Source organism: Ovis canadensis, chromosome 23 (assembly GCF_042477335.2).
Source record: "Ovis canadensis isolate MfBH-ARS-UI-01 breed Bighorn chromosome 23, ARS-UI_OviCan_v2, whole genome shotgun sequence".
Classification (NCBI taxonomy): Eukaryota; Metazoa; Chordata; class Mammalia; order Artiodactyla; family Bovidae; genus Ovis; species Ovis canadensis.
In genome coordinates this window covers 17,312,826-17,339,157 of record NC_091267.1, presented here as the reverse complement: position 1 = coordinate 17,339,157, position 26,332 = coordinate 17,312,826, and the positions used below count along the sequence as shown (strand labels likewise).

Here is a 26,332-nt window from a genome sequence, read left to right as displayed (position 1 = left end):
TGTGTCGGTGCCTGAAGCTCAGTGACACGGCGTGTGTCCCCGTCAGAGGTGAGACCCTAGAGCCCATGAGCCCAGGAGACGCGCGCACGACTTACTCCAGCTAAAACCCTGTTCTGCCCAAGCAGACGTCTGACATCTGCCTGCCAGCACCGGAGGAAGCAAATGTCTGAACGTGAGCAGAAATGTCTGTCATGTAGCTGGACGTTTCTCTGTACATTTGGTTATTTCGCTTTTCCCAAGAAAGAAACTGAGAATTTCAGTCTGTGCTTGCAGAGTTTGTGCAGTAGATACAGAGAACTATTTAGCAGGCTTCACCTCTCCCCCATCATCTATTCTTCCAGCTTTGGACAAATTGCAGTTGTCCAAAACACACAGAATTCTTGGTATTTGCTAGAACATTAGATCAGAGTTCTTGATATTTACTGGAACATTCAACTTCCCTTTGCTTGTCTAGGGGCTTTAAAACTGCTTATATTCTGAAACAGGATAGGTTTTGTTGCTTTGGTTCCCTTCTCACTTAAAAAATAAGCTGGGAAAATAGCCTCAAACTGCCAATGAACTGTAAACAAATCATGAATTTTTACAAATCCCCAAGTACATGTTTTGCTTCTCAAATAAGAAACCACAAGGTAAATGGAGAATCAGTCTGATAAAACAAAACAAAACAAAAAGGGAAAATGGAAACCCTTATCACCTCACTGCACTTACTTAGAAACAGGTGAAAATGTAACAGATCATGGACCACAAGATAGAACCTGTATTTAGAGAACTGTTTCAGCAGAAATCTACTGTGAATTATTGATAAATGGGTATACTTTCTGGTGAGCAAACATGTTTCTATCATGCTTAATACTCTTTATTTTAAATCTGAAGTTACAACAAGTGTCGTATGCTTTTAATTAGACTCAGCATCTGGATCCTTTCTAGGTAATCAGTGCAAGACGGGGCGTGCTGGAGCAGGCTTAAACATTAAAAAGTTTTTTCTTGATTAATTAGTAAATGTAATCCTTAAATATTTGGGTACTTTAAAACTATGATTCAGAAGTTCATACTAGTCTTCTTTCAGCCAAGAGAGATGATATAAACCCAGAAGACTCATCACCAGTTCACAGGTGAGTCCTGACAATTTGTCATCATATCAGTGACGACAAATCTCAATTAGCATTATTAGTGGCAACTCTCTGAAATCAGTTTGAAATTTCCACAGTGGTGTGGAAATTGACACAGCTGGAGTGGGATAGAGGCAAAATACTAAACTGAAAAATAGATCGTCTTTGCTGAGGTTAGTGTCATAATAAAGGTAGAGGTGTAAATAGAGCCCAGGCAGGTAAATTTGATGAGCAGTCCTCCCCATTCCTTTTCCAGACCTTTACACCCTGACCTGCTGTGGCCCGGAGACCCCGAGTCTCTAAGCTCATCCCTGTGCTGGCGTGTGGGGCTGGCGGGCGGCGCTGGCGTGTGGAGATGGCAGGTGGGGCTGGCGGGTGGGGCTGGCGGGCGGGGCTGGTGGGTGCTGCTTATGTGTAGTGTCAGTCGCTCAGTCGTGTCCGACTCTTTGCAACCATGGACTATATCCCGCCAGGATCCTCTGTCCATGGAATTCTTAAGGCAAGAATACTGGAGTGGGTTACCATTCCCTTTTCCAGGAGACCTTCCGGACCCAGGGATGGAACCCCGGGTCTCTTGCAGGCAGACTGTTTACCAGTTGTGCCACCAGGGAGGCCTGGTGCTGCTTAGCGTTCCCCTTTTGGACCTCCAAGTGTTTTCAAAAATTTCCCTCCATGTGGTGGACCACAATGACTTCAATTTTCTTTTTTCTTCTCCAGATATCTACTTACAAATGCCGGGCCACTGTTTCTCTCTACTGGATAAGAAGTTAATGTTTTTCTCTGAAGTATAAAAAAGTGAACGACTTTGTGAAGTTTGTGCTTAAAAAGTGCCAAATGGAAACTGAAATGCTTTTTGAATTGTTTCCACGTCTTGGCTGTTGGGATTAATGCCGCAGCAAACATGTGAGTACAAATATCTTTGCAAGATCCTGATTTCAGTTCTTTTGAATAAAATACCCAGTAGTGAGCTTGCTGGATCATATGGTAACTCTACTTTTAATTTTTTGAAACAAGCTAAATGTTCAGTGACAGACGAACACATATAGAAAATGTGGTATATATATATGTATATATATATATATGAATATTATTTAGTCACTAAGTCCTGTCTGACTCTTTGCAACTGCGTGGACTGTAGCCCACCAGGCTCCTCTGTCCATGAAATTCTCCAGGCAAGAATACTGGAGTGGGTTGCCATGCCCTCTTCCAGGAGATTTTCCCAACTGAGAGATAAAACCCACATCTCCTGCATTAGCAGGCAGGTTCTTCACCACTGAGCCACCAGGGAAACCCATAAGGGAATATTATTCAGCCATTAAAAAGCAAGGAATGTTTTTTATGTACGCAACAAAGGATGAACCTTGAGGACATTATGCTAAGTGAAAGAAGCCAGACGCAGGACAAATGCTACATGATTCCACTTACCTGCGGCATCTAAAATAGTCAGACCCATAGAGAGCAGATGGGTGTCAGGCAGGGGCTGGGGAGGGGGAAGTATGGCGCTATAATTCAGGGGGTGTGAGATTTCAGTTGTGCAAGATTAATCAGCCCTAGACGTCAACGTGGTACCTATTTGTGTTCTTACAAATCTGTCCAGAGATTAGACTTCATGTTAAATGTTCTTACAAGTGAAAAAGGAACTTTTTGGAAATTCTGGCAGGTAACTTTTTTGTATATTAAGAGTCATACTTTAAAAAAAAAAACAAAGGTGAAGTCCTGGATTCCATTGTCTTTCAGGGTTTCAATAAGAATTAAGGTGATAATATCATTACTGTAGACAGAAAAACCCCTTCTCTTTGTCAAGCTAACCAACCCCCAACCCCCACCAGTGTAGTCATTATAAGGGCTGAATGAAAATAAGCAGAAAGGTAGCAGGACATAGAGGGGGAAAAAAAACGCCTCCATATCTACTCTGAGGAGCAGACATCCAATCAAGAATGGAACTGTGCTTTGTGAGTGTGTATTACATGCTTTGGATATAGCGCTTCTAAATAAATGCTTATGTACTTTTCCTAGATTTAATTAATGCAATACCTGAAGGGATATTACTACCATTGAGGTTTAGACTAAACCTGGAGATTTCATTCAACGATTCCTGATAATGTAAAACCATTTGGAGACTCTTTAAATAGACGTCACATACCAAGCTGGTAACAATTCATAGCATCTGAAAATCTGTAAAAGAATTGAGGAGGAGGCTTTTTTCCCCTTCTGTCCAAGGACCATGTGTATGGCAGAAATTTTGGTTTGTGTTGAAATTTTGTTGGAGGGTGAAGCGGGGGTGGAGGGAGTCATACTTTTTAATTTTTTTTACTTTGGATGCAGTTTCCAAGGCATTCAATTGCCTGTGGACATTTGTAACTTTTAAAAGTAGGATTTTATACATTTACTCAGAGGCCTAGCCTCAGATGATGACTAAGACTGAGTATTCAGTGCTCTGCATGTATAATTTAGTGTGTGTATAATTTTGCTGCTGATACAGGGTACCTGAGGGGAGGGACAGCATTGTGACTTTCCTTCCAGGTCACTCCACCTGTAAGATACACCTGTTCAAGAGGACCATCCGAGGCAGGGGAGGACAGATCCAAAGGAAGAATAGCTTTACTCGTCCATCCCTCTGTCCACTCACTCTCCTTGTTCAGTGAGCACCTGCTGCGTGCCAGGCACTAGACTAATTCAGGACTTGCGACCCACGTTCAGTGTTCTCAGTTACAGCTTTGTGTGCTTATGACACAACTGTGATTTTCAGAACACTCCTTCCAAAAGTGTTACAACATGAAGATCTGTGTGGCAATTGAGATCATCAACAAAACCATCTCTCTGAAAAGGCAAGTGTTAAAAAAGAAAACTCAGGGCTTCCCTGGTGGCTCAGTGGTAAAGAGTCCGCCTGCCAATGCAGGAGACACAGGTTTGATCCCTGATCTGGAGAGATCCCACATGCCAAGGAACAACTAAGCCCGTAACTACTGAGCCTGTGCTCTGAAGCCCGCGAGCTGGAACTTCTGAAGCCCGTGTGCCCCAGAGCCTGCGCTCTGCAGCAAGAGAAGCCACTGTGATGAGGAGCCTGCGCGTCTCCACTAGAGAGCAGCCCACACTCGCCGCAGCTGGAGGAAAGGCCACGCAGCGAGGAAGACCCGGCACAGCCAGAAAGTTAGATCATTTAAAAGAAAACAGAAAATTCAGCCCTAAACGGACACACCGACAGCCGAACTCGGTCTCCAGTGAGAACCACGTGGCTCAGAAAACCTTCCAGAAAGCAGAGGAGACTGCCCTAATATCTCTGTACATGACAGCAAGAGGCAGGAGCCAGAACCTTGGCGTCTAAATGTAAACGTGGCGCATGGGCACGCGTTCCAGTTCCCCACGGTGATTTTATTGTAGAAAGCTCATAAATACTAGTGGCAACAGCAGAGCCTTACATCTTGAAGCTCTTTCAAGCTCTTTGACCTTGAAAATCTTTGGCATAGTCAACGTAGATTTCATTGGGTTAGAAGAGCAAATGGCAGGGGTTTTTATGAATTCATTAAAATGACATTCTTAAATATACTCGTAGTTAAGATGTCATATCGTTGCAGGCCAGAGAGCCGGAAACGCTGATTTAAAAAGTGAAGACCAGGCCTAGCCACTGCTGCTGCTGTTCTAGTCGTTGTTTACTTTGGCCTGGAGTCACCAGAGAAATTGGAGTTTCCTTCAAAGCAGTGACTTAAAAGCTCTCGTTTCCACCTCTGCTCACACCTCTCTACCCAGGTTGGCACCTCTAGATTCTTGGATGAAAGTGCCTTCCTGAAAACATTAAGTCAGGAAGTTGGTGCTGAGTCAGGGAGAGCTTTTTTCTTGAAGAGAAGGGCAGTTCTGTGTCTTCAGATGCAGAGATGGCATCCTGACCTGACCCCACATGGGATGGAGACTGCTGCCACTTCTGACGGCATCACCAGAGAGCTGGAGCAATCTGCCCCAGAGTTCCACCGGCTGAAAGGTTCTCTTGTCCCGTGCCTGTGCACTGGGAGCAGGACGGGCCGGCTGGGCCCGGGGTCATGCCCCGTCCACGGTCCGGGGCAGACTGCATCCATCTCAGGCCCCTGCAGCACAGAGCGCCCCGCTGAGCTGTGACGTCACCCCCTTGGCCAGGGTGGGGTTGCACCCGGTGGGGTGCACGACCCGGAAGCAGCCATTAGCATGCGGGCTGCTGGCCTGGAGAAAACCTGGCCGGGCCTTCTTCCTGGCAGAAGAATTGACTCCTCGTGGTGGCTTGCTAAACCAATCAAATGCTGTCTTTTGAGAAATTTTAACTTGAGACAAAGGAAGTGAATTCTCAGAGTCCAAGTAGAAAGTGGAAGCAGACTCACCCAGAGCAGGAACCAAAGGCGCGAGTGCTGTGGCTCTGGGGTAACCGCTGGGCCATCAGGGTGGATACCAGCATCCAGGGGCCGTGGCTGTGCGAGGCACCAAGCTGACTGTGGGCAGCCCCCTCTACAAAGCCCCTTCCATCTTAGCATCTGCTTGTTCTCCCTCCCCCTCAAGCTAAAGGCCTAACCCGGGGCTCAGAAGACACACCAGGCATGGCCCTTACCCAGGAGTGACGTGTCACTGGTGAGTCAACAGAAAATCGCGGTGATTGGAAGCAGGATCTAATGTTTTATCAATGGATCTGTAATCGACAGTAACTTTCATAATGCTTGTACTCCCTAAGTTCTCAGAAGTCACATCATTTCTCTTCATGAAGTATCCCTCCACATACCTCATCCTTTGTCTTCTCTTAGTGTCCCTGTTCCCCAAAAAAATCCAACAGAGAAGAGAAACCTGCCTACTTAGCTCCTTAAAGGAAGATCAGAGTTGTCCAGACCAAGCAGGCCGCAAAGCATCCTTTACCAAGGGCGGGATTGCAGCGCCACCTGCTGGAGATTCCTAGTTGTGCTCCCTTAGATTTAAACACTAGCTCATCGAAAAGTCAGCGGTCTTTAGACTGAGACCCCCACGGGCACAAAAAGGCTTTGAAAGGAGGGTTCAGAAAGATTTAAGGGCACTAATTCCCAGCTGCCCCAATTCCACGTGTTGTCTCTCCTAGAGCAGGTAAACCTGGGACCTGCCGGCAGTGGAGCCTTCTGCTGGCCTTCCTTCATGTCTTCCTGCTCTGTTTTACAAGACACACAGAGGGACCCAGACCGAAGGTTTGTGTGCCCCCCAAATCCATGAGTTGAGACCTAACACCCCAAGGTATGGTATTTGGAGGTATTTGGGCCTTTTGTAAAGTGATAAGGTCGTCATGAATGGGTTTAGTGTCCTTAATAAAAGACCCAGTGAGCTTTCTGCCATGTGAGGTTATATCGAAAATATGGCATCTATGAACTGGGATAGGCTTCCCAGGTGGCGCAAGTGGTAAAGAACCTGCCTGTCAATGTGGGAGACATAAGAGACGAGGTCAGGAAGATCCTCTGGAGGAGGGCATGGCAACCCACTCCAGTATTCTTGCCTGGAGAAGCCATGGACAGAGGACCCCGGTGGGCTACACTGGGGTTGCAAAGAATCGGACACGACTGAAGAGACTCAGCACACACATGAACCAGGAAGTGGGCTGTCGCCAGACATAGAACCTGGTGACACCTAGAGCTGGGACTTCCAGCCTCCAGAACTATGAGAAATAAATTCCTCTTGTTTATAAGCCACCCAGCCTGTGGCATTCTGTTACAGCAGCCAGAACCGACCCAGACACTCAACACCACGCACTGTTCTAAGTGCTAAATTGCTCCAAACAAAGGAACAGTTTGAAATACAGTTTGAAAGTATGTTATTGGAGAATGCCTCCTCACTCAAGGCCACCTGTCTATTGCATATTTTGCTTTATTTCTAGGGGCAAGAGGTAGAAAGTTCCACCTCCGACAATTAACATTGTATTTCCCAGTGAAAGAGTTCAATATCAAGAGTAAAACTGGCGTTTTCTTAACTTTTATTCAGATTTTCAGGATAAACATTTTCATTAACTCTTGCCAAATGACTATTAGGTACTGTAAAGGCATATTCATTTTTACTTCCTCTTGACCTTATTAATTTTCACCACATGCCCATAAAATTTTAGTAAACAGGTAATGTGTTATGGATTCTACTCTAAATCACCTTTTTGCTGTACCTAATCCTGTCTCATTCTAGCAAGGATCTCATTTATAGATACCTGAATTAATTTAAAAAAACTCAATACATATGAGTAAAGGATTCATTTCCAATAAACTACTTTAAGTTGCCAAAAATTCTTTACCAAAGCATATATATAGGAGTTTTATCAATCGTGTATTACTAATAATTGTAATGATAATTTGTTGTTGTTCAGTCGCTAAGTCACGTCTGACTCTTTGGGAGCCCGTGGACTACAGCACACCAGCAGGCTTCCCTGTGCTTCACTGTCTCCTGGAGTTTGCTTAGATTCATGTCCATTGAAGTCGGTGATGCCAACCAGCCATCTCATCCTCTGCTGCCCTCTCCTTTTGCCTTCAGTCTTTCCCAGCATCAGGTCTTTTCTAGTAAGTCAGCTCTTTGCATGAGGTGGCCACAGTGTTGGAGCTTCGGCTTCAGCATCAGTCCTTCCAGTGAATATTCATTGTTGATTTCCTTTAGGATTGACTGTTTTGATCTCCTTGCAGTGCAAGGGACTCTCAAGAGTCTTCTCCAGCACCTCAATTCAAAGGCATCAATTCTTTGGAGCTCAGCCTTCTTTATGGTCCAACTCTCACATCCATACATGACTACTGGAAAAACCATAGCTTTGACTAGACGGACCTTTGTGGACAAAGTATTGTCTTTGCTTTTAAACACACTGCCTAGATTGGTCATAGCTTTCCTTCCGAGGAACAACCGTCTTTTAATTTCATGGCTGTAGTCACTGTCTGGAGTGATTTAACCCAGAAGAAAAAGTTTAACAGTTAGAACTTTCTAGTTATAGGGAAGTAAATACTAATTTAAATTTTATACATATTCTGTTGCAAAGTATGATAGGATTATCAATAAAAGACTCTCAAGTAGAAACATGTTACAACTTGACAAAATTCTGGGACAGATATGGATGGAAACAGGATTTTGAAGGAAAAACAAATCATGTTAAAATTTAGGTAAAATTTCTAATAAAATTTTATAACATATTTACAGGATGTGGGAAACTACATCTCTTGCAACTATTAAACTTATTACAACAATAATACAGAATGTAGGGGCGGTAAAAGTTTTGTCAAATATTGGAGGGGGTAACTCTAACAGAAGGAAAAGAAGGCGTCAGAGGATAAGATGGTTGAATGGCATCACCGGTGCAATGGACATGAACTTGGGCAAACTCTGGGAGGTCGTGAAGGACAGGGAGGCCTGGCATGCTCAGTTCATGGGGTCGCAGAGAGTCGGACACGACTGGACGACTGAACAAACACCACTACTCTAACAGATAATCGTACCCCCAAGGATCCTTGGAAGGGTTAAAAAGATGATAGCAGACGCTCAATAAGTAAAAGCGGCTCTACTTCCTTCATTGAAGTGAAGTCGCTCAGTCGTGTCCGACTCTTTGTGACCCCATGGAGGTCTGTAGCCTATTACGCTCCTCAGTCCATGGGATCTTACAGGCAAGAGTACTGGAATGGGTTGCCATTGCCTTCTCCAGAAAATCTTCCTGACCCAGGGATCGAACTGCTTTACTGTCTGAGCCACCAGGGAAGTCAGTCCCTGTGATTACTGAATTTAAATACTAAAATATTTCCTCTGTCAGTCATGGTGCTGGCGAAGGACTGGCGAACCAAGAGGCAAAGCGTGAAACCGCTGCACACCCCGCATGCCCCGTAGGAGCTGGGCCGCGGGGATGAGACTGTCGGCGGGAGGTCTGGCTTTTTTCTTCCTCCCCCAAAGCCTGAGGGTTCGGGTGTGTTCAGACCTCCACCCCCCCGCCCCCCCGCCCCCCCCGCCCCCCCGCCCCCCCCCCCCCCCCCCCCCCCCCCCCGGCACCAAAGACCACATCTCAAACCTCATAGAGAGGGAGGTAGAGGGAGGTCATTACCTGGGCAGGTGCTCTGGAGCCCCGCCTCCCCGGCTTCAGCCCCGCCTCCCCGGCTTCAGCCCCGCCTCCCTAGTTTAACCCCCCCCCGGCCCCCGATTTCAGCCCCGCCTCCCCGGTTTCAGCTGCGCCCATCCCTGCCCCGCCTCCCCTGCTTCAGCCCCGCCTCCCCGGCTTCAGCCCCGCCCCGCCGCATTCACGTACCGCGCGGTGAAGCGCGGGGAGACGGTGGGGCGGGGCGACGCTATCCGCAGAAAGGCCCTGGATTGGTGGACGGCTCGGAGGCGGGGGCGGAGCGACTCCGGCTCTTCCGGAAGGATCCGTGATTGGTGGGCGGGGCGGGGGCGGGGCGGGGCTGGCCCGTCCCGGGGGCGTGGCCGGGACACGTGGTGCGGAACCGGCGCTGCAGCTGCTGGCTGGTGAGCGGCCTTCTCCGGGTGGAGAGGCCCCTGAGGACGGCGGGAGCGGGAGGCGAGGCCGGGAATGTGGGGCCGTGGGCCGCCTCCTGAGGAGCAAGAGAGGCCGGGCGCGGTTGGGGAGCCGCTGATGCCGGCCCGCCCCGTGGCCGTCCCAGATGGCAGGAGAGGGTGTTGGGTCAAAATGCAACCCGTTCCGCTCGGAGGTTGGGGCTCTGGGGTTGCAGGGGGCGCGCCGGTCTGTCTACCCTCCCGCGGCGAGGCCCGCAGAGAAAGAAAGCCTGGCTCTTCCCGCGGAGCCCTTGGCGGAGGCCGAAGGTTGGTGCTGCGCCCGCGGGGCAGAGGCCCGGGGTCGGGGGTCTCTAGCCCCCCGCCCGCACTTGAGGCTGGGAGGTTGCTCTGAGGCAGCGTCCGCCTTCCCACCCGTCAGGTACGGTGATGCTTGGTCCCCGGTCGGCCTGCACTGAGTCTTTGAGACCCTGGGCCTCGCGGGCAGGGCCTTCGACCCGCCCCCGCCGCACGCACGGGATCCTGGTGCTGACTCAGCGATCTGGTGGAGGTTTCTTCATGCCTTTGTCGTCCCTGGTGTTGGCAGGGAGGAGTGGCCGAGAGTCATTTTGTAGACCTGTATGTTTGCGATTGGACAAACTAGAGGGTTCCGCCCCTGTTTTAGTGGTTTTACGCAGACTTGCAGCCACGATTATGGTGTGTGTTTAGTCCCTTCCTGTGTCTTGAGTTAGTGCGGGACGGGATGGGGCGCTCGTAACTGGAGGAACCTTTTGTGGGCGTCACTGGGTGGTCCCGGGTGCTACCCTGTCCCTCCTTCCTCTCACACTAATTCACTGCCGAGGCTGTTACTCCCTAGAACCTTAGATTTCAGGAGTGCAGTGTGCCTAGCACTCTTGGATTTGGTAATACTTGCTTTTATCCCCTCCAGCTCAGCACTTTTACCCTCGTTAGTGGGGTTCACAGGGGCATATAAAAGTGGTCCCATTTAATGGATTTGGTGCTGGCAGTAGTGAAACAGGAAAACCCAAACTGTGAGTCGGAGGGAGAAATGGACCCGGCCCCACCTCTCTGGGTGAGCAGTTCAGAACAGCAGTAGCTTTTCACTGGCCCTGGTGAGGTGGCAGGCCCTGCCGAACAATCTGGTCTCTGTTTACTCTTCTTTGGTTTAAAAAAAAAAAAAATGCAGCTTTGATAGTTCCATCTTTGACTTTAGCTGGAAGGCCATTGCTTAATCAGGCCACAAAAAACATGGTATTAATGAGAATTTATCACAATGAGCGTGGGATCTGTGCTATTTAATGACCAGAAACTCAAATGAAAAGTACCTGACTTAGCGTATTTTCCTGCTAAATAGAATTTCTTTTGTGATTGAAAACTTTGACTTATGTGCAATGCCTCTGCATTTACGACCCTGTCATTGAGATAAAGGAGAAGGCAATGGCACCCCACTCCAGTACTCTTGCCTGGAAAATCCCATGGATGGAGGAGCCTGCTAGGCTGCAGTCCATGGGGTCGCTAGGAGTCGGACACAACTGAGTGACTTCACTTTCACTTTTCACTTTCACGTATTGGAGAAGGAAATGGCAACCAACTCCAGTATTCTTGCCTGGAGAATCCCAGGGACCCTGGAGCTGCCATCTATGGGGTCACACAGAGTCGGACACAACTGAAGCAACTTAGTAGCAGCAGCATTAAGATAAGACCCTCAGCTGAAACAACCTGAGTTGGCTGGGAGGTCTGTGTGCTCTGTCACTGATGTTGGAAGAGGATTTTCCTTACTGAACTCTCACTGCGCATCCACAGTCTGCTGCCAGGCTTCGTGACTCTGAATTAAGTCCCTCGTCTGTTTAGAGCTCCTCGTGGCTCTGGCGGTAAAGAATCTGCCTACAGTGCAGTAGACCAGGGTTCAATTTCTGGGCCAGGAAGATCCCCTAGAGAAGGGCCACCTGCTCCAGTATTCTTGCCTGGAGAATCCCATGGACAGAGGAGCCTGGTGGGCTACAGTCCATGGAGTCGCAAAGAGTCAGACAGGACTGAGCAGCTAATACTTCTTTCTGTTTAGATGTGACTTCAAAGTCCTAAACCGAGAAAAAGATACTCTTTAACTGCAGTGTGTCCATACACAGGTACTTGACTGGTGTCTTGCTCCAGAGATCAGTTAGCAGGGTCTTGTGACTCTGAGCCGCAGGTCTAAAATACTTCCCTTCGCTGTGGTGCTGAGTTTGCTCCCGGTCCCTGAGCTCTTCTCAGTCACTGCTGAGGCTTGAATCTTGCCACGTGATGGAAGCCGAGTTGTCACTTGGAAGAAGCAGGTGGAACCCCTTCAGAAAGTCCCAGTTCTGGGATTTTCTTTATCTCGTGTGAGTTCCAGTTTTTAAAGATGCCGACTCAAATGGCACCTTCTCCCCTGTGTCGGTAAGGTGGAGCAGGATGAGTTTGGTCTCCAGCAGGAGAAACTGACATTGGAAAATGCACCTGGGGAGGTGGACGCTTGTGTTCCCTCACCAGGGAACAGGTTTGTGTGTCCTCATCCCAGTGGACTTTCACACGCTGTCCTGGCCATTTCTGGACCTGTGTTGTCAGTTTCCTTAACCTAAACCCACCTTCCTCTCCTTGGATCTTGGGTGCTGTGCTGTTGGTTTGCGGTGTAGGGACACATGACATTTTTGCTGAGAGCCTTGGAGTGAGTATTTCCTCTGTGGTAATAGTAAGTGGGAAGTTCTCTGTGTGCTTTGAGAGTAAAATTAAATTTTTTAAAAAAGTGTTAAGAACAGTGGTACATCAGTGCTCCTGGAAAGTACCTGCTTTTAATTATATCAGATTGTCTTCAACTCAGGCCCTTGCTTCAGTTACCTGCCATTCTGCCGCACAATTCCTGGGTATGTTTCTTTCTGGAAAAAAAAAAAGAAAGAAAGAAAGAATGGCGATCAGCCTGAGCCTCTGACTGCTTTCCCAAGCCGTTCTCTGAGGACACTTCCTGGAGCCCTCGTGACGGCCGTGTCCTGCGCTGTCAGGGGCGGGGTGCAATTTATGATCCTGAACAAGTGCCTTCCGGGCCTGGGGATCAGTCGGGCCCTGTCTCGAGGCAGCACTAACAGGTTCTTCTTCTTTCCAGGAGTCTCCAGGGTCTGTGGTCTGGTTGAAAGATGTCGGCCCTCACCGCCCTGTTTAAGTACGTGGATGAAAATCAGGATCGGTATGTTAAGGTAAGGGAACGTTTAGTGACTGTTCACGTTCAGTTTAATCCCGTAGGACCCAGAGAAACTTCCAAGGAGCTAATATGATTGATACTGTTCTAATCAAGTATTAAAAATGCTGTCTAGGCAGAGAAAGACAGATGCTAGTGTGATCTCACTTATATGTGGAATCTGAAAAAGGTGAACTCAGAGAAGCGGAGAGTCGAATCCTGGTTGCCAGGGAACTATGGGTGGGGAGATGGGGGTTTGTCCTAAGGGTACCGATCTGTTACGAGATTAATAAGCTCTGGGGATCTAGGGCACCACGTGATGAATATAGTTACCAGTACTCTGTTGTGTGTTTGAATAGATGTTAAGTCTTGTCTCCCCAAGCAAAAAAAAGGTAACTTAAATTGTGTATTGTCGAGAGGTCTTTTCCTCTGCTTTGTCATTACAGTATGTAAGTTATTCTTTCGGCTTTTAATAGAAACTCTTAATACATGTTTCTAGAAATAGCAAAGCTAATTCAGGATTTTTGTCTGTTCTTGTGGTAGATATAAAGAACTATCTTACATTGCATGTTTCAAATGATTCAGTAATCTTATATGTTAATCTATTTCTTGATGTTAACATAAAGAGCCATGCTTTAAAATCACCTTTGGTAGACATATTTCAGGTGAAATCTTTCCAGTTCTCATTTGAAAAATTCTGTTTTAGAGAACATGGCCATTCTCAGGATAATAAATAAGGCAACTTGGACTGTGAAGATATTGGGTATTTTCTGTATCTTTCAGTTTCAATTTTGTCAGATTCAGATATAAACGTGTTTATGAAACACATTTCATAAAAAAAAAACTTACACATCTTGCAGCCACATCATGCTTGGTGGTTAATGGGTCTCCTGTCATTTTGTATGGTTCTTGGTATGGGGTCAGTGCAAACCGTCCTTATATCTTAAACAGAAAGCAGACGTCACAGATCTCTTCCCCCATGTCTGGGCAGCAGGATCCAGATGGAGCAGACAGCTCTGTGGGCCTGAAAATGGCCCACCCGTGAGCGCCTTCATCCCTCCTGGAGCAACTTTTCCAAATCCCTTTTGCTTGTTCCCCACCCACAGAAGCTCGCGGAATGGGTGGCCATCCAGAGCGTGTCAGCATGGCCTGAGAAGAGAGACGAGATCCGCAGGATGATGGAGGTGGCTGCCGCCGACATCAAACAGCTGGGCGGCTCTGTGGAGCTGGTGGACATCGGGACCCAGAAGGTGGGCAGGATGGGGGCTTTCCTGGGAGGCTCCGTGGAGCTGCTGGGCATCAGGACCCAGAAGGTGGGCGGCGAGGCAGGCCGGGGGCTTTCCTGGGCAGCTCCGTGGAGCTTGTGGGCATCAGGACCTAGAAGGTGGGCCCTGGGGCTGGACGGGAGCTTTATTGGCAAGTTCTGAAGGCTTTGCTGCAGATAAATCACTAGCCTTTATTGTGTCTTAATAACGTACGTGTTTGTTTATTTTCCATTGCGCTGGGCCTTGGTTGCTGTGCAGGCTCTTCTCTCATTGTTGCACAGGCTTCTTTCTGCGACAGCTTCTCTGGCTGCAGAGCACGGGCTTTAGGGCACACAGGATTCAGTGATTTCACTTCCCAGACTCTGGGCACAGGCTCGGTAGTTGTGGCACACAGGCTTGGTTGCTCCATGGCATGTGGGATCTTGCAGGACCAGGGATTAAACTCGTGTCTCCCGCATTAGCAGGCAGGTTCTTTTACCACTGAGCCACCAGGGAAGCCCAACTCGCTGGTCTTTCAAACAAGCACAGGTGGCCTGATGTGGATGGTAAACTGGGTGGCTTCTTGAGTCTGAGTGCACCAAGATTCACAGGACCCATTGTGTTCCTCCAGGGAGGGGAACTGTTGAGGGTTAGCCAAGAGGAAGCAAACAGAATGGCCCTTCCTACATGAGTTGAGGTTCCTCCCCCGAAGCCAGGCGGCCTTCAGACCAAGGTACACTCTGCCCATTAGATGCAAAGCTAATGAAGACGCCCACTCACTCACACCCACTGTGTCCCCAGTGTCATGACTGATAAAACAGTGCTTTCTTTATGACTCGGTTCCTGAGAAAGAGAGACTTTACGTGTGGGGCACAGGGCTCAGCTGCGTTCTAATGCAGGAATCTAACAGATTCCAACTTGAATGAGTGATCTCGCTGTGCAGTACCTTATTCTGCTGTTTTCGTTTCAGATGATGTCAGCCCCGTGTTAATTACATGTTTCGTGCCATGCATTGTCAGCATTTGTAATACTCCTTTATGTTGCAGGGCTGACTGGGTTTGGTTTATCTTGGTTCTCTTGTCTGATGATTTACGTGTCAGTTGAAATCACAGTCCTGGGATTTTAGGAGTGGGCGTTCAGCCTGGTCTGCTCTTCTCATAAATGGAAGGACGCGGAGGCTCGGACAGGCTCTGTCTCCCTGGGAAGAGAGCCTCCCATAGTAGGTCCATGGCAAAGGAGGTTACAGTCTGGGCCTTCCAATTCCAGTCCAGTTTGCGTGTAAGACTTCTGCTCACCACAGACCGAATAGTTAATTTAAGGTTACTTAGGATTTATGTTGCAAATTCCTGGCACTTTCCCGACTCCTCACTGTGAGAGGACAGACCAGTATTCCTGGAGTTGTTTTCTGTTAGGAGCATACTTGTCTTGCTTCCTCTCCCTTTTTCCTAATACGCTAAAAAAAAATCTAGGTGGCAAATAATTTTTAAGAGTTGTTACTTTAAAATAGGTGAAACTATTCCGAATGAGCACTCACATCTTAGCAATGTATTTTTCCTGGAGAAGGAAATGGCAGCCTACTCCAGTGTCCTTGCCTGGAGAATCCCATGGACAGAGAAGCCTGGTGGGCTATGGTCTGTGGGGTTGCAAAGAGTCGGACACAACTGAGCATTTTTAAAGATCATCTTTTAAAAATTGAGCAAGCTGCCTGCAGTTATAAACATGATTGTCTCTGTGCTCTGGATTATGGGAACATATATTCTTGTTAATTATTGACTCAGTGGAACCATCTGATACTGAGCTCTGCAATAGAGGGTGATTGATGAGAACAGATACACTTGCCCGGGGCATGCTGATAGCACCTGCTGTAAACACCACTCTCTCTTTTTTTTTCTTAATTGGTGTGAAGTTGCTTTCCAATGTTGTGTTGGTTTCTCCTGTACAGCAAAGTGAATCAGCTGTACGTACACATATATCCCTTCCGGTCACTGCAGAGCCCTGAGTTCCCTGCACTGTGCAGTGGGTTCTCATGCGTTGCCTTGGCTGTGTATGGGAGACTGGGGTTAGCACCGCACTTGACTGAGGACCATCCTCCATGGCCTCCCCTCCTCCCCCAGCTCCCTGATGGCTCCGAGATCCCACTTCCGCCCATTTTACTTGGCAAGCTGGGCTCTGACCCGCAGAAGAAGACGGTGTGCATCTACGGCCACCTGGACGTGCAGCCGGCAGCCCTGGAGGACGGCTGGGACAGCGAGCCCTTCACCCTGGTGGAGCGAGACGGTAGGCTGCTCCCTGGAGGCAGGGGACCTGTACCACACTGGCCTTGGGAAGTGCAGCCCAGCCTCTCAGTTGCCACCTTTCCAGAACCAGCTGTTTTCACAGAACCTAGAAATCGGGTTCTGGAAGCTTCACATCTGTGCTCCATCCTTGAAACCCCAGGAAGTCTTCCTTTCCCAACAGAGCCTGGTCTCCGTGGCCTTGGGCACACTGGGCTTCCTGCGCCTGCCGCCGCTTTCCCAAGAAGCCTGGCCTGAGCCAGCATGGCCCCAACCTGGGACCTGAATCCAGCCCGTCTCTAGGGGAAGCGTCAGCGTTTCCCCGACCCCGCCCACCTTCATCTCTGAACATTGACTTTTCCGCATGGGACGTGGCCTTTGGCCCTGTGGAGCAGCCCCCTCGTGTGTACCTTGTCCCCTTGGGCTGACTCCAGGCTGTCTTTAATTGAAACCTTTCCTCGGGACATGCTGCGTTCCTATTGAAGCCTCTCCGGCGGCGCAGGGGCAGTCAGGTCGTCACGGCTCACGTGGTCCCTGCAGTGCACTTGCCGTCTTGTCCCAAATTGAGGGCCTGGACCCGCCCGCACTCTGCCCACCCCTCCTCTCATCCCCTCCCAGCCACTCCCAGTGGTACCCTGCTCCGCACCCTGCCCTGGGCACCCAGAGGTCACTCTCATCTCACCCTGCTCATCTGCCTTCCCCCACCCAGCCCCGCCTGTGACCATCACCCAGTGAACATGCTGATTGCTATTCCAGGCAAACTGTACGGGAGGGGAGCCACCGATGACAAGGGGCCGGTGGCCGGCTGGATCAACGCCTTGGAAGCCTTCCAGAAAACCAAGCAGGTATGCGGCCTGCGCCCTGCCACCCCCATTCACCTGTTCCATCTGGTGGTGCCCAGTGGGGCCTTCTGTTCCCAGAACAGCGTAAAGATCAAAGATCACACTCCCCGCCCCCCGTCCCAGAGCGGGATCAGTGCAGTGGGGCCACGTTCCGCTTCATAGCCTATTTTCTAGTTTTAGGAAACAATGAAGATGCAGTGGTTTATGGTTGTTCTAAGGTCACCCCATTGGTGACTCAGCAGGGACCCAGCCAGCAGGGAAGGCGAGAGCTCCGGGCACGGACTGTGTCTGGGAAGGGGGTGCTCACCAGCAGGGGGACCCAGGCTGTGATGGGACCGAGGCTGTGATAGCGGGCAGACCCCTTACTTCCTGTTATTCTCTTAATCTAGTACTCTTGCCTGGAGAATCCCATGGATGGAGGAGCCTGGTGGGCTGCAGTCCGTGGGGTCTCTAAGAGTCGGACACGATTGGGCAACTTCACTTGCACTTTTCACTTTCATGCATTGCAGAAGGAAATGGCAACCCACTCCAGTGTTCTTGCCTGGAGAATCCCCGGGACGGGGAAGCCTGCTGGGCTGCAGTCTATGGGGTCGCACGGAGTCGGACACGACTGAAGCGACTTAGCAGCAGCAGCAGCAGTTGTGATCATAACATATAGACAGTTTCTGCATCTTGCTCTTATCTTGCGATGACATAAGACAAGCGTTTTTGTCAGGACGTGGAGGGGCAGATCTGAAGAGGGTCCAAGTGTGCTGTGCTCAGGGGCCCTGGGGTCTGTGGTGGCAGAGAGGAGGGGCATCTGTTCGAAGACCCAGCCCCCAGCGCATCTCTATTCCCCTGGAGAGGTGGAAGGGCGGGCCGTGCGGTGAGCGGCGCTTCTGGGGGTGGCTCTGAACTGGGACCCCACAGACGTGGGTGCATGTGGGCTGGCTAGCCATGGCCTTTGGCCTCAGATCACTCAGGTGCAGCTCCATGGTCTCACCTGTGGAAGGGGGCCACCCGCCTCAGGGCACAGCGCTGGGGAGACCCAGAAACCCCCGAGCAGGAGGCGGCTGCCTCTCAAAGTCACTGTCGGCTCTGGAGGGGGAGGGCCCGCGGTGGGTGGAGGGCCCAGCCCTGCGGGAGGAAGGCACCCGCTCACTCCTTCCAGGGGTGCACAGCGTGGCCATCACGGTGTGAACGGAGGCTCCTGCCGGGTTTGTGTCCCGGCCTCTGTCTTCAAGCAGCTCCGCTTTGCCAGAGACGCCTGATCTGTGCTGGGTAATCACAGAAACCCTGCAAGTGGGCTGCGCGATCGGGCTGGGGCCCCCTGGGAGCAGTCCTTCCAGGTGACCGGCCAGGGCCAGGCCGTGTCCCGGCAGCCCAGCGCTGGGGCGGAGGGTCTCTGCCAGCCCCCACTGCCCACCCCGCGGTCATTGCGGGGAAAGTCAGTCGGGTATTTGAAATGGACGATCTCACAACACTGGTGGCTTCCTGTCCACTGTTCTAAGAAATAAAATCCTTGCGCGCTGATTGCCTCCTTCACCGCCCCCTTCCCAGGAAGTCCCCGTCAACGTCCGCTTCTGCCTGGAGGGCATGGAGGAGTCGGGCTCCGAGGGCCTGGACGCGCTGATCTTCGCCCAGAAGGACGCGTTCTTCAAGGACGTGGACTACGTGTGCATCTCCGACAACTACTGGCTGGGCAAGAACAAGCCCTGCATCACCTACGGGCTGCGGGGCATCTGCTACTTCTTCATCGAGGTGCGCGGGCCGCGCCTCCCCCGGGAGGGGCTCTGGTTGCTGCAGCCTTGTGATTTAGGGAGTGCCTGGCCAGGCCTCTGGGGCAGCAAACTTTGATTTCGGAGCGTGCCCTGTGAGCGTCCTCTGCCAGCTCTCCCACAGCGGGGTGAGGGCGAGGTCCCGAGAGCAGCCCACAGAGTGGCTGTGTGTCCGCAGGTGGAATGCAGCGACAAGGACCTGCACTCGGGCGTGTACGGCGGCTCGGTGCATGAGGCCATGACTGACCTCATCATGCTGATGGGTGAGCTCGGGTGGGCCCCTGCAGCGACTCGGGGGTCTTCTCTCCCTCCCTCTCTGGCTGCTCTCTCTAACAGGCCCACGTGGTTCATGTCTGCCCCCTTTCCCTCCCCACCCCCTTCCCCCGGTCACCAGACCCCGCCTCGGGTCCCTAGAATCACGGCCATCCTTGCCCTGGCTGCGGTGGTGTCTCACCTTCCTGCAGGGGGTTGCTCCGGTCCAGTTGGCTGTCACTGGCCACGGCGGGTCTCCTGTGAGGCTCTCTCACGGCCCCACCTGGCACCTGACCCACCCACTGTGTGCTGAGTCCCGTTTTCCTCCTGGGTGGTCAGCGTGTGCTGTACATGAAGCCGACTTTCCTGGGCCTGGAGTCAGCTCTGTATCACTGGGTTTTCCCTCCTAGGCGTGGGAGTAGGTGGCTTCTTAGGGAACATGCATTAGAAAGGAAACACAGGCCTGACGGTGGGTGGGCCACAGGAGCCAGTTTGCTCTGTGTGTCCTGCCCTCCCTGTGGTGATCTCTGTACCTTAAACAGGAGGCGGCCCCACGCCCTCCTGGGTTGTCACAGTAACAGATGACAGGCGGCCCAGGTGCTCAGCCGGGCCTGGGGGCTGCTGCCAGCTCCTACTCACCCCTGCTTGCGCACCGCCCAGGCTGCCTGATGGACAAGAAGGGGAAGATCCTCATCCCAGGCATCAGTGAGGCTGTGGCCCCCGTGACTGAGGAGGAGCTGGAGCTCTACGACAAGATCGACTTTGACCTGGAGGAGTACGCCAGGGACGTGGGCGCCGGGACCCTCCTGCACGGCTGCAAGGTGCCCCCCACCTGCCAGGCTCGCAGCGCATGAGGCCCTGGGGGAGGCGGCTGCAGGCTGGACAGACCCGGGCATACCCTGGGCACGTGAGCGCCAGATGCTGCCAACATCAGCGGGCAACATGTGCCAGGCAGGGAGCTTTGTGAGGTGTCAGACCGCTGTGCCACCCCGGGGACCAGGGCACCTGCAGTGGGGGAGCTTCTCCTGGCTTGCATATGCTGGGAAACAGCCCACCTGCCCAGGGGTGTCTCACTGTTCCCTGGAGAGCTGGGTGCCAAGGTGGAGGCTGATTGCGCAGAACATTTACTTATCTGTTGGGAGAATCAGGTCTGGATATAAATTCCAGCTCTAAGTACCTGCAGCCACAGGCCCTGCGGAAGCAAGAGGAGCTCGCCAGGCGCCTTGGGGGCCAGCTCACCCAGCGGCCCTGCTGGGTTGGTGCCGCCTCCCTCTGGGTGTGCGGTCCCCCAGCCACCTGGTCTCCCCTGCGAGCAGCTGGTGCTGACTCCTGACCCACAGTGCTGACTGCTGTTGGCAGTGCTGTCCCCTGACAGGCTGGTGCTGACCCCCAAGCCACAGTGGGGAATCCCCCGACCCACAGTGGGGAATCCCCCAACCCACAGTGGGGACCCCCAACCCACAGTGGGGACCCCTGACCCACAGTGGGGACCCCTGGCCAGCCAGTGGGGATGCCTGGCCAGCCAGTGCTGACCCCCAACCCACAGTGGGGACCCCCGACCCACAGTGGGGATGCCTGGCCAGCCAGTGCTGACCCCTGACCCACAGTGGGGACCCCTGGCCAGCCAGTGCTGACCCCTGACCGTCTCTCTGCAGAAGGACATCCTGATGCACAGATGGCGCTACCCGTCCCTGTCTCTTCACGGCATCGAAGGTGCCTTCTCCGGGTCCGGGGCCAAGACCGTGATTCCACGCAAGGTGGTCGGCAAGTTCTCCATCCGACTCGTCCCGAACATGACTCCAGAAGTGGTCAGCGAGCAGGCATGTGGATGCGGGGGTGCGAGGAGTGCTGCTGTGCCCGAGGAGATGGTCACTGAGGGCCCCAGGGGCCCCCCGACAGGGAAGGGTGCTCGCCTCCCCTACACAGCCCCGCCCTTGGTGCTCCCCAGCTCAGACATCACTAGAATAAGCAGGTCAGATCCTAATCAGAGATAAAGGCCAAATAGCATCCCCTGTGCACAACCTTTGTCCCTGCTGAGGTGTGCTAAAATCTGACCTGTGACCTCATTCTAAGGCTTTGAAGCAAAGGCTGACTTTGGGCTGAATGTGTTGTGGTGAGAGTCCAGGGTCTGGTCTGTGGTGAGCAACAGAGGGGGCTGGGGGTCCAGAGGGGAGAGGACTTGGGGAGGAGATGAGACCCAGTGTTCACCTGTAGACTCACTGTAGACCCAGTGTAGACCCTCACAGACCCCGTGTAGGCCCTCATAGACCCCGTGTAGACCCTCACAGACCCCGTGTAGACCCTCACAGACCCCGTGTAGACCCTCACAGACCCAGTGTAGACCCTCACAGACCCAGTGTAGACCCTCACAGACCCCGTGTAGACCCTCATAGACCCAGTGTAGACCCTCACAGACCCCGTGTAGACCCTCATAGACCTCGGGGAGACCCTCACAGACCTTGGGTAGACCTTCATAGACCCAGTGTAGACCCTCATAGACCCAGTGGAGACCCTCATAGACCCAGTGTAGACCCTCATAGACCCTGTGGAGATCTGCCCCCTGGAGATTTGTCTCTGGAATGAACCCCCAGCCCTGGACCAGAGTCCAGGTTTGTGAGGCGTTGTCCCTCCTGTCTGTGGTTCAGGTTACAAGCTACTTGACCAAGAAGTTTGCTGAGCTTCACAGTCCCAACAAGTTCAAGGTGTACATGGGCCACGGCGGGAAGCCCTGGGTGTCCGACTTCAACCACCCTCACTACCTGGCTGGGAGGAGGGCCCTGAAGACAGGTGGGACGCGCCCCTGGGGGCGGGCGGGTGCTGAGGTTCCCTGTGCGGGCTGGGCCATGCTGCCTCCCACCCTGGGAGCGGAGCCGCTTGCAGAGGGCCTGGGCTCAGGGTTGCTGGGCAGTGGATATGTGGTGGGCCCCTAAAGCTCGGTTTCTTTTGTTCTGCCCTCCTCAGTGTTTGGCGTCGAGCCAGACTTGACCAGGGAAGGCGGCAGCATCCCGGTGACACTGACGTTCCAAGAGGCCACGGGCAAGAACGTCATGCTGCTGCCCGTGGGCTCGGCGGACGATGGCGCGCACTCCCAGAACGAGAAGCTCAACCGGTGAGCACGGAAGAGGGGCTGACTGCAGGGCGCGGGCTGCTGAGAGCAGAGACAGACCCTGCCCGAGGGCTGGGGGCGGACGCAAGGTGGAGACCTCGGCCTAGACATGGGGGCCTGTGGCCGAAGAGAGGCGCTGCACTGAGTCCTGGTGGGAGCCCGCACATCCAGGAGGCCAGGATCAGGGCTGGTCCCGATGGGGTGCTGGGCTGGGCTTGAGAACCAACCAGGACCGGAGCATTTGGGGCCAGCAAGCCGGGGCGCCGGGCATCCGCTCCCGGAAGGAATGCGTGGGCCCAGAGCTCGGGCGTGTCACTGACCCCCGTTCCTCTCGGCCAGGCGCAACTACATCGAGGGGACCAAGATGCTGGCCGCGTACCTGTACGAAGTCTCCCAGCTGAAGGACTGAGCGCCGCCCCGCCATCCCCACGCGCTCCCCCGCCTCTCTCGGGACCGCCCGCCGCTCCTCCCCTCTGTCAGATTCTGCAGACTTCCAGCGCGGATGTGAGAGCCCCTGCCCCGTCTCAGGATGGAGTAGCCTCCACTGGCCGCGATAAGCGGTCAGGCCCAGGGCCTGTCAGCGACCCTGGATGAGCTGCCTGCGCCCCGGTGGTCAGTGTGCCGTGGTCTCCAGAAGGTAGCACACGTTCCTCCATAGAAAGTGCTGGATGGCGTCCACCAGGGCCGAAGAGGGGATTCAGGGTCTCCTGGCCCTGCCTCTGTCCCCAAGTCATGGTCGTGCCCGCTCGGAGCGTCCTGTCCCAGAGCCTGGGGCCTCGAGGGCAGCCGTCCTGATCTGAGCTGTCTCGGGCACATCCTGTCCTGTTCTCAAAATCTTACCCGTTAGAATGTTCCATCTCTGTATTAAAATCCTTCAAAACCTAAACCTGAGCCGGAGGGTTATTTGGTCTCAGTCTGTGTTGCCAGAATTAACAATAAAAGTGGAGCCTCCAGAGGAATGACTGCCTGCGCTGCTCACTCCACGCAGCCCAGTGTCTGTGGGAACTGGCCGCAGGGGAGGGGGCGGGGCGGGGCGGGGCGGGGCGGGCGGGGCGGGGCACACCCACCCCGCCTGCCTCTGCCGCCCCTGGCCGCTGCCGGTGAGCTCTGTCCCGAGAACACAGAGGAACCGAACATCTAGCGTTAGAGCAAGGCCTCAGGGAGCACGCCGGGTCATTCCCTTTTCAGAGAGGATTGTAGCATCAGCCTCTGAGATTTTGGGGGTTGGGGGTAAGGACGTTCTCCCTAACCCGCCTGCCTTTCCCTCCCGCCATTCCACGGCAGAATGAGACCGTGCGCCGTCTCCGGCTCACCGTGGAGCCCAGAGCCGCCTTTCGGGTTCATGCACACCAGGCCTCAGCTCCATTTAGCAGAACCTGTTAGCCCACATCCTAAGAGGAGGGCCCCAAAGTGGACACGTGTGTGCCGAGCTCTTTTTTTTTTTTTTTTTTTATTTTTATTTTCCTGAGTTCCCTGAGATGGCCGGTTCAGTGGGCAAGTCGAGAGGGACAGTCGTTGAGCAGAAACTGAAGATCCCGGGGTTGAACTGAGTCCCTTCAAAGTCCGTATGTTAAAGGGTGGCCAGTGTGACTGGTGTCCTTATGCGGGGCAGGGGGGGGGGGTGGTTTGGACAGGGGTGCACCCAGGGAGAGGACAAGGTAATAGTGAAGGCAGAGGCCGCCTGATGTGTCTGCAAATCAAGGAACTCACTTGGCAGGTGCCTGCGGCTCCCGGAAGCCGAGGGAGGCCAGGCACAGACTCCCCACCCCCAGCCCACCCCAGGGGCCGAACCAGCCTCGCCAGAGGTGACAGGGCGTGTTCTCCGTGCGTCCCTCCAGTCTGCCAGCCTCAGGAGGGTACCCCTGCTCTGTCTCCAAGATGACGCCCTCTGTGTGTGCCCAGCAAAGCCCTGGGTTGTCACAGATGACCTGAACCGGCCGCAATGGCCTCAGTAACATCAGATGACTTCCCGGCCACTACCTCATCCCCTGTCTGCATATGCAACGCATTGCTTCTTCCTCCACTGCCAGACTGATTTCCGAGTGTGTACAGGCCCACTATTTCAGCCTTGTGCTCCCTCTGGGAGAGAGGGGAGGATGCCATCCAACTCGTTTTTTGGGGGACAGGGGGATATATGATGTGACCAGCCAGGGGCCTCGGTGAGACGTCCTCTCTCACTTCCCTCTGAGGTCCCAAGGAATGGCTGAGGTCCACCGAACTGCCACCCAAAGCACCCCAACTAGGAAGAATGGTAAGTAGACCCTCCACCGCTCAGGGTCTCAGGGACCAGAGGGCTACGGTGCATACATCCCACCAGTGAGCCAGGTGAAGCAACTGATCCCCGCCTGCACTTAGATGTGTCCTCAGGCCCTCTGTCTCAGCCTGGGCAACGCACCATCTGAAAGTACTTTATCAGTATTTTTTGAGTGACTATACTAAATTGCTTCAACTCTTTGTGACCCTATGGACTGTAGCCCACCAGGCTCCTCTGTCCATGGGATTCTCCAGGCAAGAATACTGGAGTGGGTTGCCATGCCCTCCTCCAGGGGATCTTCTCAAACCAGGGATCGAACCTGAGCCTCTTATATCTCCTGCATCGGTCGGCAGGTTCTTTACCACCAGTGCCACCTGGGAAGCCCTTGGGCGGTCATGCATTCCAATAGATGGTTAAACATTTTTTTCCATCATTATTTTCAAGCATTTCATTCAGTGCCTGGAATCAGCTCCCCTCGAAGAAGGCTGGGACCGAGGTGTGGACCAGGCCCAGGCAAGTGGAGAGAACTAGACTTTCAACAGTGAACTTCTCCATGCTCCTGTTTCTTCCCACAGAGGAGCAAAGTTACTCAGGTGATGTCATCATGCAGCGTGCTGGCCTGCAGCTGATTATAATAAAAGTTTTCAGAGAAGAATCAGGATAAAACAGTAACTCACTGTGGATGACAAAAGACTTAGTAGCCATGGTTGCAAATATGGTAAGAGCTCGTTTTAAAAAAATTACTCAGTGGACAAGGAAATTTGGTTATTTCTAGGGCATACGGCTTTCAAAGATAAAAATTGGTATTATGGTGGATTATATGGACAGTAAGAACATTAAGAAACTCCTTGGAATTTGTATGCAGTTTTTGGAACACATCTATTAGTTATATATATCAATACAAATATAACCTAAAGAAGGTTAAAATCACCTTTATTTCACAATGCTTCTCATGTAATTTAACATATCAAATAAGTCTAATTAATTTTATATCGCTATTTTTATAAGAAGAGAGCACAGATCTTTGATATTTTCTGGGGGCTCTCTGGGAAAAAAATTCCCAAAGTTGGTTTGAAGTCAAAAAGATTTCTTTTAAAACCTGACTTTGGGGACTTCCTTGGTGGTGGAGTGGTTAAGACTTTGCCTTCCAGTACAGGGGGTAAAGGTCCTGGCTGGGGATCCCACAGGCCTAGTGGCCAGAAAACCAGAACATAAGCAGCAGTAATATTGTAACAAATTCAATCAAGTGGTCCACATTAAAAAAACAACCACCACCACCCTGACTTAGGGAAGTTCTCAAATATGTCAACAGGTTTATGATACTTTATTCAATGTGATCTCATGTAACTGTGAAATGATACTTAGTTATCTCTTTAACCAAAGTAACAAAAGATTTCAAAGGCATGTACAGAAAGTTACATAGCTATAAAAAGACCTAAGTTCTTTTAATATTGAGAAGACTCCATTTTCTGAAGTAATCAAAGACCTGATTAAGACAACATGAAGTATAGGAAATTATTTTGGTAAGTACAGAATCTTTGTTTTCTAGGCATATTATTCAACAGGTAAAGTAAAATCTTTTGTGATAATCCAAGAAAATCTTGTCCTCTTAACACAGAATGCTGCTACTGCTGCTGCTAAGTCGCTTCAGTCTGTCCAACTCGGTGTGACCCCATAGACGGCCTCCCACCAGGCTCCCCCGTCCCTGGGATTCTCCAGGCAAGAACACTGGAGTGGGTTGCCATTTCCTTCTGCAATGCATGAAACTAAAAAGTGAAAGTGAAGTCACCCAGTGACTTCTGGACTGCAGCCCTGATATCAGGCTCTTCCATCCATGGAATTTTCCATGCGAGAGTACTGGAG

At 52.0% G+C, this 26,332-nt stretch overlaps 1 protein-coding gene and 1 long non-coding RNA gene across 18 annotated transcripts; one reads left to right on the top strand and one right to left on the bottom strand.

The window, feature by feature from the left end:
• Positions 1-1,018: 1,018 nt before the first annotated feature.
• Positions 1,019-23,101, top strand: CNDP2 (carnosine dipeptidase 2). Of its 17 annotated transcripts, none has more exons than XM_069568440.1 (14): positions 5,422-5,495; positions 5,631-5,699; positions 6,175-6,277; positions 12,670-12,760; positions 13,848-13,991; positions 16,100-16,262; positions 17,015-17,103; positions 18,640-18,840; positions 19,036-19,120; positions 19,770-19,930; positions 20,765-20,929; positions 21,755-21,896; positions 22,071-22,218; positions 22,555-23,101. In XM_069568440.1, exons 4-14 carry the CDS (start codon positions 12,701-12,703, stop codon positions 22,622-22,624), a joined length of 1,428 nt encoding a protein of 475 aa, XP_069424541.1. In that variant the 5' UTR covers positions 5,422-5,495; positions 5,631-5,699; positions 6,175-6,277; positions 12,670-12,700; the 3' UTR covers positions 22,625-23,101. The 17 variants fall into 17 exon arrangements, with proteins under 17 accessions (XP_069424544.1, XP_069424534.1, XP_069424533.1 ...); XM_069568444.1 differs by having other exon boundaries at positions 6,175-6,323; XM_069568442.1 differs by having other exon boundaries at positions 5,424-5,495; positions 6,180-6,277.
• On the bottom strand, positions 7,037-10,138 carry LOC138428145 (uncharacterized). Its single transcript, XR_011252294.1, has 2 exons — positions 9,334-10,138; positions 7,037-7,984 (listed from the first exon to the last, which is right to left on the bottom strand). It is a non-coding gene; the product is annotated as an uncharacterized lncRNA (long non-coding RNA).
• Positions 23,102-26,332: the final 3,231 nt, after the last annotated feature.

Coding starts and splice junctions, on each gene's coding strand:
- CNDP2 (XM_069568443.1), top strand. CDS start 12,701: ATGTCGGCCCTCACCGCCCTGTTTAAGTACGTGGATGAAAATCAGGAT. Junction 12,761..13,847: donor ATCAGGATCGGTATGTTAAG/GTAAGGGAACGT, acceptor CCCCACCCACAG/AAGCTCGCGGAATGGGTGGC. Junction 22,219..22,554: donor CAGAACGAGAAGCTCAACCG/GTGAGCACGGAA, acceptor CCTCTCGGCCAG/GCGCAACTACATCGAGGGGA.